General features: G+C 43.7%; 1 protein-coding gene across 1 annotated transcript in view; it reads left to right on the forward strand.

The window, feature by feature from the left end:
• Nucleotides 1-387: 387 nt before the first annotated feature.
• The window catches only part of mcmdc2 (minichromosome maintenance domain containing 2), a 77470-nt gene continuing 62811 nt past the window's right edge, over nucleotides 388-15046 (forward strand). The window contains exons 1-3 of the mRNA XM_060824100.1: nucleotides 388-487; nucleotides 10584-10714; nucleotides 12157-12216. Coding sequence (XP_060680083.1) covers nucleotides 388-487; nucleotides 10584-10714; nucleotides 12157-12216 — 291 coding nt within the window. The remainder of the gene's footprint in view (nucleotides 488-10583; nucleotides 10715-12156; nucleotides 12217-15046) is intronic.

The raw sequence follows: 15046 nt of genomic DNA on the forward strand, positions 1-15046 counted from the left end.
CGTCCAAAAGGGAGATAGATGAATTCCCAGAAGATTGCTATCATTGCACTGCGAAAATAGTCAATCTCATCCCCTGTAACTCGTAGACTGCCGACTTTTGATCAGGAGTGGGTAGAAATTAATTTTGGAGAAGCGACTATAACCGCACCTCATGTCAACGTTCCGCTGACTCTTTATAAACAAACTAGAGCCACTATTTTTTTCTCTCTCTCTCTGTCGCCAATCTTTCGCTCTTAGCCGTTATCTTGATTTGACAAGCTGGCTGATGTTGTGCTGTGGGAATCACCGGGGATCTTGTCCGGATTGCAGCGGTCTGGGCCGGTTCAGGCCGGTCTGGGCCGGTCACTGCGCGGTTGGGGGGGTGGGCGAGAACCGTTAAAAAACAACATGGCCGCCGAGGACCTGCCTCTGAAGGAGCTGGCTCTCGTTTACTTGGATAGGACTGGAGGGCTGCACAAATTTATCAACGACTGCATTCGCTACAATGGTAATTTTTTTTAAAAAAGGAGATCAGTTTTCCAACGATTCATCCAAAGTTGCATTTGTGTGATGGTATCTTAAAACAAATACTAATTACATGAGGAATGGCAACAAACAGAAACAAATGGGTAAAATTATTGCCAAGTCCAGTCCAATGATCTTTCTACAACTCTGAAGAATGGTTACTGAACTCAAAAGGTTCCCTCTGTTTGTCCACAGAATGACAGGACCAGGTTCTGAGGAAAGGTTTTCAAATCCAGATGTCCTGAGTTTCTTTAACAATTTCTGTTTTTATTTCAGATTTCCAGCATCTTTGTTTTATTTCATTAATTTGCTGGGTTTATTATTATAGTGTTATTATTATTTTTATTTATAATTTATTATTATTAGCACAGATCTTTACACTGAACCGTTCCTCACACCTGTTTGTGGTCAAATATTGATCACCCGGATAAATACAAATTTATAAAATAAAACAAAAATCTGCAGATTTTTTTATTTCAAAATATACTTTATTCATAAAATAATTTGATGGTCTGTACAGTTGGTCATGCCATACATATGTCAACATTTACATACACAGATAAGAAATTATCATTGTTATATACAGGTCTGTGCATTTATCACTTATATGCCCATATATTTAGCTGAGGCATCAGCAGAGCCCTAAACAACTGCATGGGCCCCCTGTTCTTCTTTAGGCAGGCAGATGTTACACGGTGGTCTTTCCCCACCGCACCTTGGCAGCAGCTGCCCCAAGCTTCAGCGTGTCCCTCAACACATAGTCCTGGACCTTGGAATGTGCCAGTCTGCAATACTCAGTTGGGGTCAGCTGGAAGATCAACAGGTTTCGGACCGCCCAGAGAGTGTCCTTCACTGAATTGATGATCCTCCAGCACGGTCAATGTTCGTCTCAGTGTGCGTCCAGGGGAACAGGCCGTAGAACACAGAGTCCCGCATCACGGCGCTGCTCGGGACGAACCTTGACAAACATCACTGCATTCCTCTCCAGACTTCCTCTGCATAGGCACATTCCAGAAGGAGGTGTGTGACAATCTCGTTCCCCCCGCAGCCGCTTCGAGGGCAGCGTGCGGTGCGGCTGAGAGTCCGGGCGTGCATAAAGGATCTCACAGGCAGAGCCCTTCTCACCACCAGCCAAGCCATGTCTTGGTGCTTGTTGGAAAGTTCTGGCGATGAGGCATTCTGCCAAATGGCTTTGACAGTCTGCTCAGGGAACTGCTCGATAGGATCCACCCTCTCCTTTTCCCGAAGGGTCTCGAGGACTTGTGGTCAAAGGTGTTTTTCTTCATAAACTTCTCCACGAAGGACAGGTGATACGGAACGGTCAAACTACTTGGAGCGTTCTGCGGCAGCGAGGCCAGGCCCATCCTCTGTAACACTGGGGACAGGTAGAACCTCAGTACGTAGTGACACTTGGTGTTTGCTTACTGGGGATCCACACACAGCTTGATGCAGCCACACACAAAGGTGGCCATCAGGGTGAGGGTGGCATTGGGTGTATTTTTTCCCCCGTTGCCCAGATCTTTGTACAGCGAGTCCCTTCGGACCCGGTCCATCTTTGAACTCCATATAAACTGGAAGATGGCCTGGGTGACTGCAGCGGCACAGGTTCTGGGAAGAGGCCAGACCTGTGCCACGTATAATAGCAATGACAGTGCCTCACACCTGATGACCAGGTTTTTTCCCGTGATGGAGAGCGACCGTAGCTTCCATCTGCCCAGTTTCTGCCTCACTTTGCTGATGCGCTCCTCCCAATACTTGGCGCACGCCCCAGCCCCCCCCCCCCCGAACCAAATACCCAGCACCTTCAGGTGGTCGGTCCTGACGGTGAAGGGGATCGAGGATTGGTCGGCCCAGTTCCCGAAGAGCATAGCCTCGCTCTTGCCTCGGTTTATCTTGGCCCCCGAGGCCCATTCGAACTGGTCACAAATGTACATGAGTCTGCGCACGGACAGCGCATCCGAGCAGAAAACGGCGACGTCATCCATGTAGAGGGAGGTCTTAACCTGCAGGCCCCCGCTGCCAGGAATAGTCACCCCTCTCAGGCTCGCATCCTTCCTGATGGACTCGGCAAATGGCTCTATGCAGCACACAAACAAGGCAGGAGGGAGAGGGCAGCCCTGACTGACTCCAGATCTGACTGGAAGCTATCTGATTCCCACCCATTGATTGAGACTGCACTGCCAATGTCGGCTTACGCTCGAAACGTCAAATTCTCTATTCCTGAGATGCTGCCTGGCCTGCTGTGCTTTGACCAGCAACACATTTGCAGCTGCCAATGTCGGTGTAGAGCAGTCTGATCCAATTGCAGATTCCCTCCCCAAAGCCCATTTTGGAGAGAACACCTCTCATATACATGTGTGATATCCTGTCAAAGGCTTTCTCCTGGTGCAGGCTGATCAGGCAGGTGTCCAACCCTCTGTCCTGCACGTAAGCGATTGTTTCCCTGAGGAATGCGAGACTCTCAGCGATCTTCCTGCCTGGCACAGCACAGGTTTGGTCAGGGTGAATCACTGACCCCAGAGCAGACCTGACCCGGTTGGCGATTACCTTTGACAGGATTTCAACAGTGTGATTGGTCTCCAATTTTTGAGTTCCTCCCTCTCCCCCTTCCACTTGTAAATGAGGGTGATGATGCCCTTCCTCATGGATTCACTCATGGTACCTGCCTGAAGCATACTGACATACACCTCCAGCAGGTCCTGGCCAATCAAGTCCCACAGAGAGGAATAGAGCTTGACCGGTAAGCCGTCGCTTCCGGGAGTTTTATTCTTTTCGAAGGATTCAAGGGCCTTGGTCAGCTCGTCCAGAGATAGCGGCTGGTCCAGCCTCTCGTGTGTTCTGTCGTCTAAGACCTCCGTGATAGAGGACAGGAACGACTGGGAGGCCGCACTGTCAGTTGGCTTCTTGTCATACAGGCTGGCATAGAAGGATTTACTGATCCTCATGATGTCAGCCTGAGATAACGTTATCGAGCCAACTTCTTCCTTCAGGATGCTGAGCACATAGCTCTCTTTGTGCACCTTCTGGAAGAAGAAATGTGAGCACGTCTCGTCCTGCTCCACCGAGCGGACCCTGGACCGGAAGATTATCTTGGAAGCCTCCGAGGCAAAGAGCGAGGCTTGCTGGCCCTTCACCTTCTTGAGGTCCTCCGTAACATCGACCCCCATCGTCTGTAGCAGGAGCAGGTTCTGCATACTTTCCTGGAGCTGGGACAGTTTTCCCTGCCTCTCTCTCGCCTCCTGAACACCTTTGAGGATGAAGAACCTCTTGATGTTCCCTTTTACTGTTTCCCACCAGTCTGCTGGGGACTCAAAGAGGGGCTTCACGGTTCTCCAATCTGCATAGTCCCTCATCTGCAGATGCTGAAAATCTGAAATAAAAGTAAGATTGGCTGGAGAAACTCAGCAGCTCTGAGAACATCAGTAGAGAGAAACAGTCAACATTTCAAGTCCAGTGATCTTTCTGTTTTTTGTTAAGTGCATAGGTATTTATTTGCATGGCCAGCATACATTAACAAGGTGATGAAGAAGGCATCTCAATGTATCCTCACCCATCTAGAAATGACTCGTAGATCTCCAGTCAAGCTGTAAAACTGCTATTATTTGGTATCTGAATTGGATCAGTTTGTTTTGAATCACAAGGGCACCCTCCCCCATTTATCTCTCCACCCTGGAGACACCCTGCCTCCATTCCGGATGAAAAACTTTTGCCCAAAACATTGATTTTCCTGCTCCTTGGATGCTGCCTGACCTGCTGTGCTTTTCCAGCACCACTATAATCTAGACTCTGGTTTCCAGCATCTGTAGTCCTCACTTTTGCCTAGTTGATTTTAACCTTACTGCGAATCCTTTTACAAGGATGCCTGCCTTGAAGAAGTTGTCCTCTCTCCACAAGAATCTCAGTGAGTCTCTCTCTCTCTCACTGCAACTCCAGGTACCCTCTCCCCATCCCCCCCCCCCCTCCCCCGCCCCCACCCCACTCCTCTATGACTCTACTTTGAAAGTAAAAGCATGATGAAGCTCTCTGTACTAAATCTGTAGTAGCAGTTCCTCAAAAGCCTAAACTTTATGATGGCTGAATCACAAAACAATCCAAAGCATCAAGTCTGCAATGGCTATCCTCGTGTGTGCCATTCTCCTCCCTTCTGCCTGTAATCCTACAGTTTTCCCTTTCAGATCACAGTCTAGTTCCCTTTTGAATGCTTCAAATGAACCTTCCTCCCTTGTCCCTGAAATCTTATCATTGACACTGACCACCAAAGGCTAAAGCGATGGAATGTAAATCTGTGTGCATTTCTGGCAACCAATGAGTGTTGTAGACATGGCTGTCCATAACAGCCATGTCATGGGTTCAGCACAGTATCACTAATGTTGCTGGACTCTTCCAACTTTCGATCCAGTTTTTTGAGTGACTAACAAAAACCTGCAATGACCCAGATGGCTATCTTGTTCCAACTCTCATTGTCTGGTGTATTGGCCTCCTTTAGCAATCCAGAAAAAGGAACATGGCCATGCTGCCCAGCACTATAGGATTCCCAGGTCTTTGCCCAGGAATTAGGGTGCCATCTTACCTTTCTCTACCATCTAATGGTATGACAAGAACTTTCAAAAGTTGATTGAAGTAGACTGTTCACAGGTAAGGGGATGACTGACAAGTGAGAGGCTTTCAAAAGTGTGATAATGAGATTACCGAGGCATTATGTTCCTGTTATGTGAGAGGTAAAGCTGGTCAAAGTAGGGAACAATAGATGAATAAAGATATTGAGGTTATAGTCAAGAATAAGACAGAATCATATATTGGATATAGACAATGGGATCAAATGAATCTCTTGAAATATAAAGAGTGTAGGGGCATTCTTAAGAGAATAATTCTAAAGTACATTAAGAGCAACTAGACAGAGAATAGGGCCCCTTAAAGATCACGAGGTTGTCTATGTGTTGAATCTCAGGAGATGAGAGAGATACTAAATGAATATTTCATGTCAGCTTTTTCTGTGGATAAAGAAATGGAGGCTAGAGAATTCAGGGAAATAAATATTAATGTTTTGAAAACAGTTCACATTACAGAGGGACTGCTAGAGGTCTTAGAAATATAGGTAGATAAATCTCTGGGACTTGATCATGTGTACCAAGGGCAAGTTCAGGAAGAAATTGCATGGCCCCTAGCAGAGATATTTGTATCATCTATAACCACAAGTGAGGTGCCAGAGAACTGGGGGGTGGCTAATGTTGTGCCCTTATTTAAGAAAGGCTGACATGAGAAGTCTGGGAACTATAGACCAATGAGCCTGACATCGGTGGTGGGTAGGTTGCTTCTGAATGATAGGATTTACATGCTTTTGTAGAGGACTGATTAGGGATAGTCAGTATGGTTTCATGTGAGGGAATAAAGGTTGATGAGGGCAGAGCAGTAGATGTTGTTTACATGGACTTTAGAAAGCCTTTGACAAGGTTCAATATGGTAGACCAAGTAGTAAAGTTAGATTACATGGGACTCAGGGTCAGTCTGCCAACTGGATACAAAATTGGTTTAATGGCAGGAAACATAGAGTGGTAGTGGAGGACTGGAGACCAGTGAGCAGCGGTATTCGACAGGGATCGGTACTGGGTGCACTTTTGTCTATCATTTATGTAAGATATTTGGATGAGAATATGGGAGGCGTGATTAGTAAGTTTGCAGATGACACCAAAACTGATGGTATAGTGGACGGTGAAGAAGTGTATCTAAGATTACAAAGAGATCAACGTCAATTGGGTCAATGGGCTGAGGAGTGCAGATAGAGTTTAATTTGGATAAATGTGAGGAATTGCATTTTAGTAAAACAAACAAGGCAGGAGTTACACAATTAATGATATGACCCTAGGTAGTATTATAGAAAGGAGAGACAGGTACATAATTCTTTGAAATTTGTCTCACAAGTAGATGTGGTGCTTAAAAAGGCATTTAGCGTGCTTGCCTTCATTGCTCAGATCTTGGAACAGCAAGTTGAGGTTGTACAGGGCTTTGTTGAAGCCTCTTCTGGAATACTATGTATAGTTCTGGTCACCCAGCTATAGAATGATATTATTAAATTGGAGAGGATTCAGAAAAGATTTACCAGGATGTTGCCGGGAATGAAGGGTTTGAGTTATAAAAATAGGCTGGGTAGGTTGAGACTTTTTTCACTGGAGTGTGGGACAATGAGGAGTGACCTTATAGAGGTTTATAAAATCATGAGGGGCATAGGTAAAGTGAATGAGCCAACAAAAACTACAAATGCTGGATTCCAAAATAGACAGGAGGCTGGAAGAACTCAGCAAGCCAGGGCAGCATCAGGAGGCGGAAAGTCTTGAAGAAGGGTTACACCTGAAATGTTGACTTTTTCACCTCCTGATGCTGTCTGGCTTGCTGTGTTCTTCCAGCTAGGAGACAGTGATGCTGGAGATCAGAGTTGAGAGTGTGTTGCTGAAAAAGCACAGCAGGTCAGGCAGCATCCGAGTAGCAGGAAAATCGATGTTTTGGGTTGGAGCCCTTCATCAGGATTCCTGATAAAGGGCTCCAGCCCAAATAGTCGATTTTCCTGCTCCTCGGATGCTGTCTGACCTGTTGTGCTTTTCCAGCAACACACTCTCAACTGTGTTCTTCCATTGTCCTGCCTGTCTATTATAGATAAAGTGAATAGCAAGGGTTAATTCCCTCAGGTGGGGGTATTCAAAACTAGAGGGGATATTTTTAAGGGAGAGGAGAAAGTTCTAAAAAAGGACATGAAAGACAACTTTTTTTACACAGAGTGGTTCATGTATGGAATGAACTACTAGAGGAAGTGTTGGATGCAAGTACAGTTACAACGTTTAAAAGATATTTGGAAAAGTACAGGTAGACAACCCTTTATCCAAAAACCAAAAAGAGCCAAAGTCTGAAGGTTTTTTTGTGAAACTTTTTTCTCATTAACAAGGTTGTTTGGCATGCAAACTGTTAACCCAAGTCCACACCCACTCGATGCATGTCACTCAGATGCAACATGCAGGAGCATGGCCCAGCACTAGCTGGCCTCAATTCTTTCTCATGGCCCTTTTTGCTTACAGTAGGTCTATTATTCCGAAAGATTTTTAAAAATTTCACCATCAAACTGCCAATTATTCTGAAATTCAAAAAATTTTGAATTCCGAAAACCAATTGGTCCCAAGCATTTTGGATAAAGGATTGTGCACCTGTATATGAATAGGAAAGGTTTGGAGATATATGGGCCAAATGCAGGCAAGTGGAACTAGTTTAGTTTGGAAACATGGTCGACGTTTCATGTTTGCACCGAAGGGTCTACTTCAATTCTATATGACTCTATATTTTCTAGGATAACATTTAAATAATGGACTTTGAGTGGTAGTTTGCAGCATTTGAGCTGGTGTCCGGTTCGGGTTTAAATATGGCTTTCATAGTGTCAATGCTTGAAGGTCCATGCAGTATCATGTGGCCTATGTGGCCACAACATTCAATGAGAAGGCACTTCGGAACTGAGTTGCGTAATTAATGAGATGTGCAACATAAGATCGCTATGGTCCCTGGAGAGAAACCCTCCATGAAACTCCAGAAAATGACACTACCAAAATACAAGAAGTTCCAGGTCAGTGATTTTCCATCAGAATTAAAGAGGAATAGAAATGTAAGAGATTCTATGGCAATGAAAGGTTGAGAACAGGAAGAGCAAGGAGGTCTGTGATAAGATGGATGCTAGAATACCTTTGGTAACAAAGGATCTCATGATGGGTCAGGCAAACAGAGTGGCATTTGATGTGATGCAAAAGCAAAGGTTATGGTCAAATGAGGTGCGAATTGCACAAAAACCATCTGATTGCAATGTGGAGAGATCATGTAAGATCATTTAAGAAAGGCTGCAAGGAATTATAGACTGGTGAGCCTTACGTCACTAGTGGGTAAGTTGTTGGATGGGATTATGAGGGACAGTATTTACATGCATTTGGAAAGGCAAGGACTGATTCAGGATAGTCAACATGACTTTGTCTATGGGAACTTGTGTCTCAGTAACTTGATTGAGGTTTTTTGAAGGGGTGGCAAAAGATTAATTGTACAGAATCAGTACCCATGGGGATGGCCTCAACCACGCCCTTGAGTTCATGTTACACTACAGGTGATCCCACTAAACTACACAGACACAGAAACCCCCACACACACACACAAACACTCACTCTCATAGACTCACACTCCTACAGACCCATATGCTCACGCAGACCCTCTCTAATACTCAACCTCTCTCTTATTCACTTACACATGCACTCACATACGCACCCTCTCACAGACTTTATATTGCACCCTTTATACTCACACTCACACATACACACACTCTGTCACAGATACTCATACCCTCGCGCACACACACACACACACACATCCGCATGCACACATACACATATATTTTTGTGGGGTGAATTTGTACTTGCAGAATTACATTTTATTTTGCTCAAAAACTGCATGAATCCCATGTAAGATTCTGTAAATCCCTTTTTTAGAAATAGAATCAGTCTGAACATTGGGGCACAGACAGCCTCATACAGATCACCTTGCACCTTCAATGCATTATCTGGGCCAACATCATGAGGGGCATGGATAGGGTAAATAGAGAAGGTCTTTTCCCTGGGAGAGTCCAGAACTAGAGGGATAGATTTAAGGTGAGAGGGGAAAGATGTAAAAGGAATCTAAGGGGCAACTTTTTCACACAGGAGGTGGTGCGTGTATGGGATGAGCTGCCAGAAGAAATGGTGGAGGCTGGTACAATTGCAACATTTAAAAGACATCTGGATGGGTATATGAATAGGAAGGGTTTAGAGAGATATGGGCCAAGTGCTGGCAAATGGGACTAGATTGGGTTGGGACATCTGGTCAGCATGGATGAGTTGGACCGAAGGGTCTGTTTCTGTGCTGTACGTCTCCATGACTCAATGGCGCCTATTGTTAAAGTTCACTTGAGAATGTAACTTTAAAATAGTTCTGGAATTTACATACAAAAGAACTGAAACCAACATGGCCATTCTAAAAGATGAGAGACTTAATAAATAATCCAGATCTTTTTCAATATATAATTTCAGTTACATGACACTGTAAACTTTTGCTATAAATTCTGTGTCTTACGACCTTATACTACACAACCACCTGATGAAGGAGCAGCGCTCCGAAAGCTAATGCTTCCAAATAAACCTGTTGGACTATAACCTGGTGTTGTATGATTTTTAACTTTGTACACAATAGTCCAACAGTGACATCTCCAAAAAAAGTTAAAGAATAATTTGTTGAATTTGGGACTAGTTGGGTGAAAGGTGAGGACAAGTGGAACCCAGTTGTGGTCTTGGGATGGAGGAGAAGGAATGAAAGCTGAGCTGTGTAGTGTGGATTGAATACTATCCACCACACTGGGTGGGAATCCTCAGTTCAGATCAAAGGAACAAAGGCTGAAATGAACCCAGGGAATGCTGGAGAAATACAACAGGTCTGGCAGCATCTGTGGAGGGAGAAATAGAGTTAATGATTTGAGTTTGGTTTGATTTCTTCTCTATTAACAATTGATAAAGGAGAACTGATGTACATAATATACTTAAATTTTCAGAAGGCTTTTGATAAACTCTCCCACAGGAGTTTGGTTGCAAAGATTAGTTCCCATCCCATGTGATATAATGTAATGGCATGAATTAATAAATACAAAAAAACTCCAAAAAACAGAGAATAAGAGTAAGTGGATAATTCTCACTTTGGCAGATTCTGAATAGTGGGCTACAACAAGGATCAGTACTTGGGTCCCAGTTTTTCACAATATATGTCAATGATTTGGAGATGAAGACCAAATATAAACTTTCCAAATTCGCAGGTGATGCAAAGCCAAGTGGGGAATGTGTATTGTAAGGAAGATGTAAAGAGGCTTCAGGAGGATTTGGACAATCTCAGTGAATGGGCAAGGTTAGGGCAGATGGAATATAAAGTAGAAGAATGTAAGGTTATCCACTTTGGAAGGTGAGACAGATGTGTAGAGTATTTCTTAAATGGTAAAAGGTTAGAAATATATTTACATTTGGTCTAAAATATATTTATTCCAGATTCCAAACAGTGTCTGGCTGTTTATCGCTTCATTATTTGTGTGAATCCAGCTGACTTGACAGAGTTGGATGCAAGGCTTGGTAACTGTGTTCTTCATCAGCCTATAAGAGCTGCACATTTGTTTCAGTCTGTGAGTAAAAAAGAAAAATCCTGAATGGTTTGAACACGTGATATTAAATACTAAATAATCAAGAGGCCAATTGAAGGGGGCAGGAAGGACATAACTATCACTAGAGAAAAGGTACCAGGGAAACCGGTAGTTCTCTGTAGCTGATGGATTACATCCTAGTGGGGTGCACTAGAAGTGATCTTCTAGAATTTTGTTAAGTGCCAGAGTATTGGAAATCTGCTACAGTAAAACCCTTATTCAGAAAAGGAGGGAGATGAAAAAGGTAACTATAATTGGGAACATGTTAAATAGTCTCTTAGAAAAGGATTTAATAGCAGAATATTTAGAAATACTTAATAATGCAGAGTCAGTATGGCTTCATGAAGAGGAACTCACACCTGCCAAATTTATAACAGCTCTTTGAGGAGTTAACAAGCAGAATAGATAAAGGGGAACCAGGTGAAGTAATATATCTTAAAAGACATTTGATAGGTACTGCACACAAGTCTATTTAGTGAGAGCCCATGGTGTTGGGGATAGTATAGTAGCACAGATAGAGAATAGGTTAACTAATAGAAGTCTCATAATTGGGAGAAAGGGTGCATTTTGAGGATGGCATCTGTGGAGTTGTGGCCACAGGGATCAATGCTAAGGCTACAATTATTTACAGTATGTATTGATTATGGAAGTAAACTTCGTAACATCTGTAAAGGTCTGCAGAAAGATATAGTACAGAGGATTTTGGGAATCCTCATCCATGAATCAAGGAAAAATTAACATCCAAGATCAGAGGCTAGTAGGGAAGGCAAATAGTATGTTGACCTTTATTTCAAAGAGGATAGAGTATAAGAGTCGGGAAGTTTTACTCAATCTATACAAGGCACTAGTCAGGCCAATAACAGGAATGCTGTGAATAGTTTTGGGCCCCTTATATAAGGAAAGATATATGGCTTGGAGGCAGTCCACAGAAGGTGGACTGGATTGATACCAGTATGGTGGGAGTGTCATGTAAGGAGAGGTGGAGTAGCTGGGGCCTGTACTCATTGGCTTTTAGAAGCATGAAAGAAGACCTTACTGAAGCATATAAGGTTTTAGGGGACTTGACACAGTAAGTGTGGAAACGTTGTTCCCCTTGTGAGAGTCCTGGACCAGATAGCATATTCTCAAAATAAGGGATCACCCATTTAAGACAGAGATGAGTAGGAGTTCTTCTAGTAGAGGGGAGTGAATCTGTGGAATTCTTTACTGCAGTGAGCTGTCAAGGTTGGGCCATTATGTATATTCAAGGCTGCAACAGACATGTTTTTAATCATTCAGGGAATAAAAGATTATTGAGATAAAGCAGGAAAGTGAATTTGAGGATTGTCAGATCAGCCCTAACCTCATTGAATGGCAGAGCAGACCCAATAGGATGAATGGCCTACTTTTACGCCTCCATCTTATATCCTTTTGTTATCTTTCAGATTTGCTTTACATCTATCAAGACATTATCATTAATTCAACAGTTAGAAACAGAAAACCAGGTAAATAATTGCCTTTAATATAGATTAAATATAATCTAGTCTAATGAGCTGTTTGTATCATAGGTCTTCTTCACACATAGAATGCACAGAATACAGAGGAACCTCGATTATCTGAATATCAATTATCCAAATATTTGATTATCTGAAGGAGATCTGGAGGCCCCGATAGAAACATTACATCAAAGAGCTCTATCAACCTCGATTGTGTCTTTTGTTTACAGTGATTAAAAACGATCTCGGCTCACTGAAAAGCTGCCGACAACAGTCCTGGACATCAATGGGAACCCAGGCAGCATTTCCAAATGACTGACCTCCTGCCCACTCTCCCCCTCCCCACACACTTTCCCTGGAGATCCACACAGGGGTGAACCCTAAACCCCCACTTCCCCAGATAATCTCTCTAACATTGTCACGTACAGGGCAGAGGTGGAACTTGTCAAAAAGTTGTGTCTGTCTGTGTGTGTGTGTGTGTGTGCGCTATTTGGAGACTTACCTCACAAAGGGCAGCAGCAGTCTGACTGTTGGTGTCCACTCCAGCTGCTCTGGGGGCAGGGGAGGGAGGCTGACGGGGGTTGGGGGAAGACGAGGGCAGTGTTGGACATGGTTGGGGTGGATGGGAGGGGTGGGTGGGACTGTGTTGGGCGCAGATGGGGTTGGGGGCCGTGTTGGAACGGGTTGGGGACAGGTGGGCTGGGGGTGGTGTTGGATGGGGTTGGCGGTTGGCGGGGAGCAGTGTCGGACGGGGTTGGGGAAGGGAGGGTAACTGTATTGGACAGGATTGGGGGAGGGCGAGGAATGGTGTTGGACGAGATTGGGGGTGTGCATGAGGGTGGTGTTGGATGGTGTTGGGGGCAGGCAGGGGGACAGTATTGGGGGTGTTGAGGGCGGGCAGGGGATGGTGTTGGGGTTTGGGGGGCAGTGTTGGGGGCGGGCATGGAAGGTATTGGGGGTGTTGGGGATGGGCATGGGGCGGTGTTGGTGGGGTTGGCAGGGGGACTGTATTGGGGTGTTGAGGGTGGGCGGGGGACGGTGTTGGTTTTTGGGGGGCAGTGTTGGGGCCGGGCGTGGACGGTATTGGGGGTGTTGGGGGTTGGTGGGGGGGGCGGGTTGGGGTTTGGGGGCAGGTGGGGGCAGGGCTCGCACGCGTTGTGCTGCTGCCTCGTCTCTTGAATGGGGAGCAGACCTAACAGAAAAATCTGAGCCCCAAAGGAAAGGCATTGAATCGATGAACCGAATAATCAGTTATCCAAATGAAATAGTGCCTGCCCATCTCGTTTGGATAATAGAGGTTCTTCTGTATATTCTCTGAGGTCTAACTCACTTCTCAATTCATAATTTCAAAACACTAACTCCTTTGATCCTGCAGGATTCAATCAAATAAATGTATCAAGGGTTAATTAGTTTTATGTATTTTCAACTTTAAAAAGTAATACTGAAACAAGAATTAATATAATGTAGTATTTAAGAAGATGCCAATTAATTTGATTACCGTTTGTAATTATATAAGTGCTTAAGACAATTTTAAGACAATTTTAAACAGAAAGAAAATAGAAAAAAGTTTAAATTCTCAAATTTGCTTGTCCTTTCATTCCTCTTTTTCATTTGCATCTTTCTCATTATTTCTGCCTTCATATTCTTTGTTCTGTTTTAAAGTTAAGTACCTTTTTGTCTATGTAATGACTTCTTTTGCAAGTTAATGTCACAAATTAGGGTTAGATGTTCGGTTAATCTTTCTGTTCCTTCTCCCCCCAGGTATGCATCCTTTGAGAGCAACTCAAGTCATAAAATCATCATCATAGAGGTTTACAGAAAATGCCCTTAAACCATTGAACCATACTCGTCAAACACGAACAGCTAACTATTCTAATCCTATCTTCCAGCACTTTGCCCATCACCTTGAATGCCTTGGCATTGCAAGTGCATGTCTAAATACTACTTAAAATGTTATGAGGGTTTCTGCTTCTACTACCCTTACTGGCAGCAAGTTTTAGATTCCCACCATCCTCTGCATAAAAAGAAATGTTACTTCACGTTCTCCCTAAACCTTCTACCCCTTACCTTAAAACAATGCCTCCTGGTCCATCAAGGGGGAAACAAAATTCCTATCCACCATATCAATTCTTCTCATAATTTTATAGATCTCCATCATGTGCCCTCTCAATCTCCTCTGCTGTAAGGAAAAAAAAACTCAGTCTGTCTAATCTCTCTCCATTATTGAAATTCTCCAGCACATCTGGTAAATCTCCTCTGCATTCTCTTCCGTGCTATCATATTCCTTCAATGATGCAAATTCTAGAACTTTACAAAGTACTACGTCTGTGGCCTAACCAACATTTTCCACCGTACCTCACTGCTCTTAAACTCTATGCCCTAGCTAATAAAGGCAAGGACCAACATGCTTTCTTAACCATTTTATCCACTTATCCTGATACCTTAAGGGATCGGTGTATATATACACCAAGCTGCCTCTGATCCTTAGTGCTTCCCAGGGTCCTGCTATTCCATATGTATTCCTTTGCCTTGTTTGTCCTGCCCAAGTGCATAGTCGCATATTTCTATGTTTTTAAAATGTAAAACACTTCCACAAAGGATGAATTCTGTGAACATGTCTTAAACTAGGTTTGGCATCACGCTGAAATTGCTTTGCAGCAGTGCACATGTTGCAGTGTACAAAGGATTTGTGTACCATTGGATTTCTCTTATGTTTTTCAACTGGAGACTATCGCATTATTTTCTATGTTTCTAGATTGAATTATTTTTTCTTTAATCAAAACATTAAACTGAAAAAATTCAGAAATGTAAAAGGAAAACTGTAAGTAAAGATTTATCT

This window comes from Hemiscyllium ocellatum, chromosome 4, assembly GCF_020745735.1.
Source record: "Hemiscyllium ocellatum isolate sHemOce1 chromosome 4, sHemOce1.pat.X.cur, whole genome shotgun sequence".
Lineage (NCBI taxonomy): Eukaryota > Metazoa > Chordata > Chondrichthyes > Orectolobiformes > Hemiscylliidae > Hemiscyllium > Hemiscyllium ocellatum.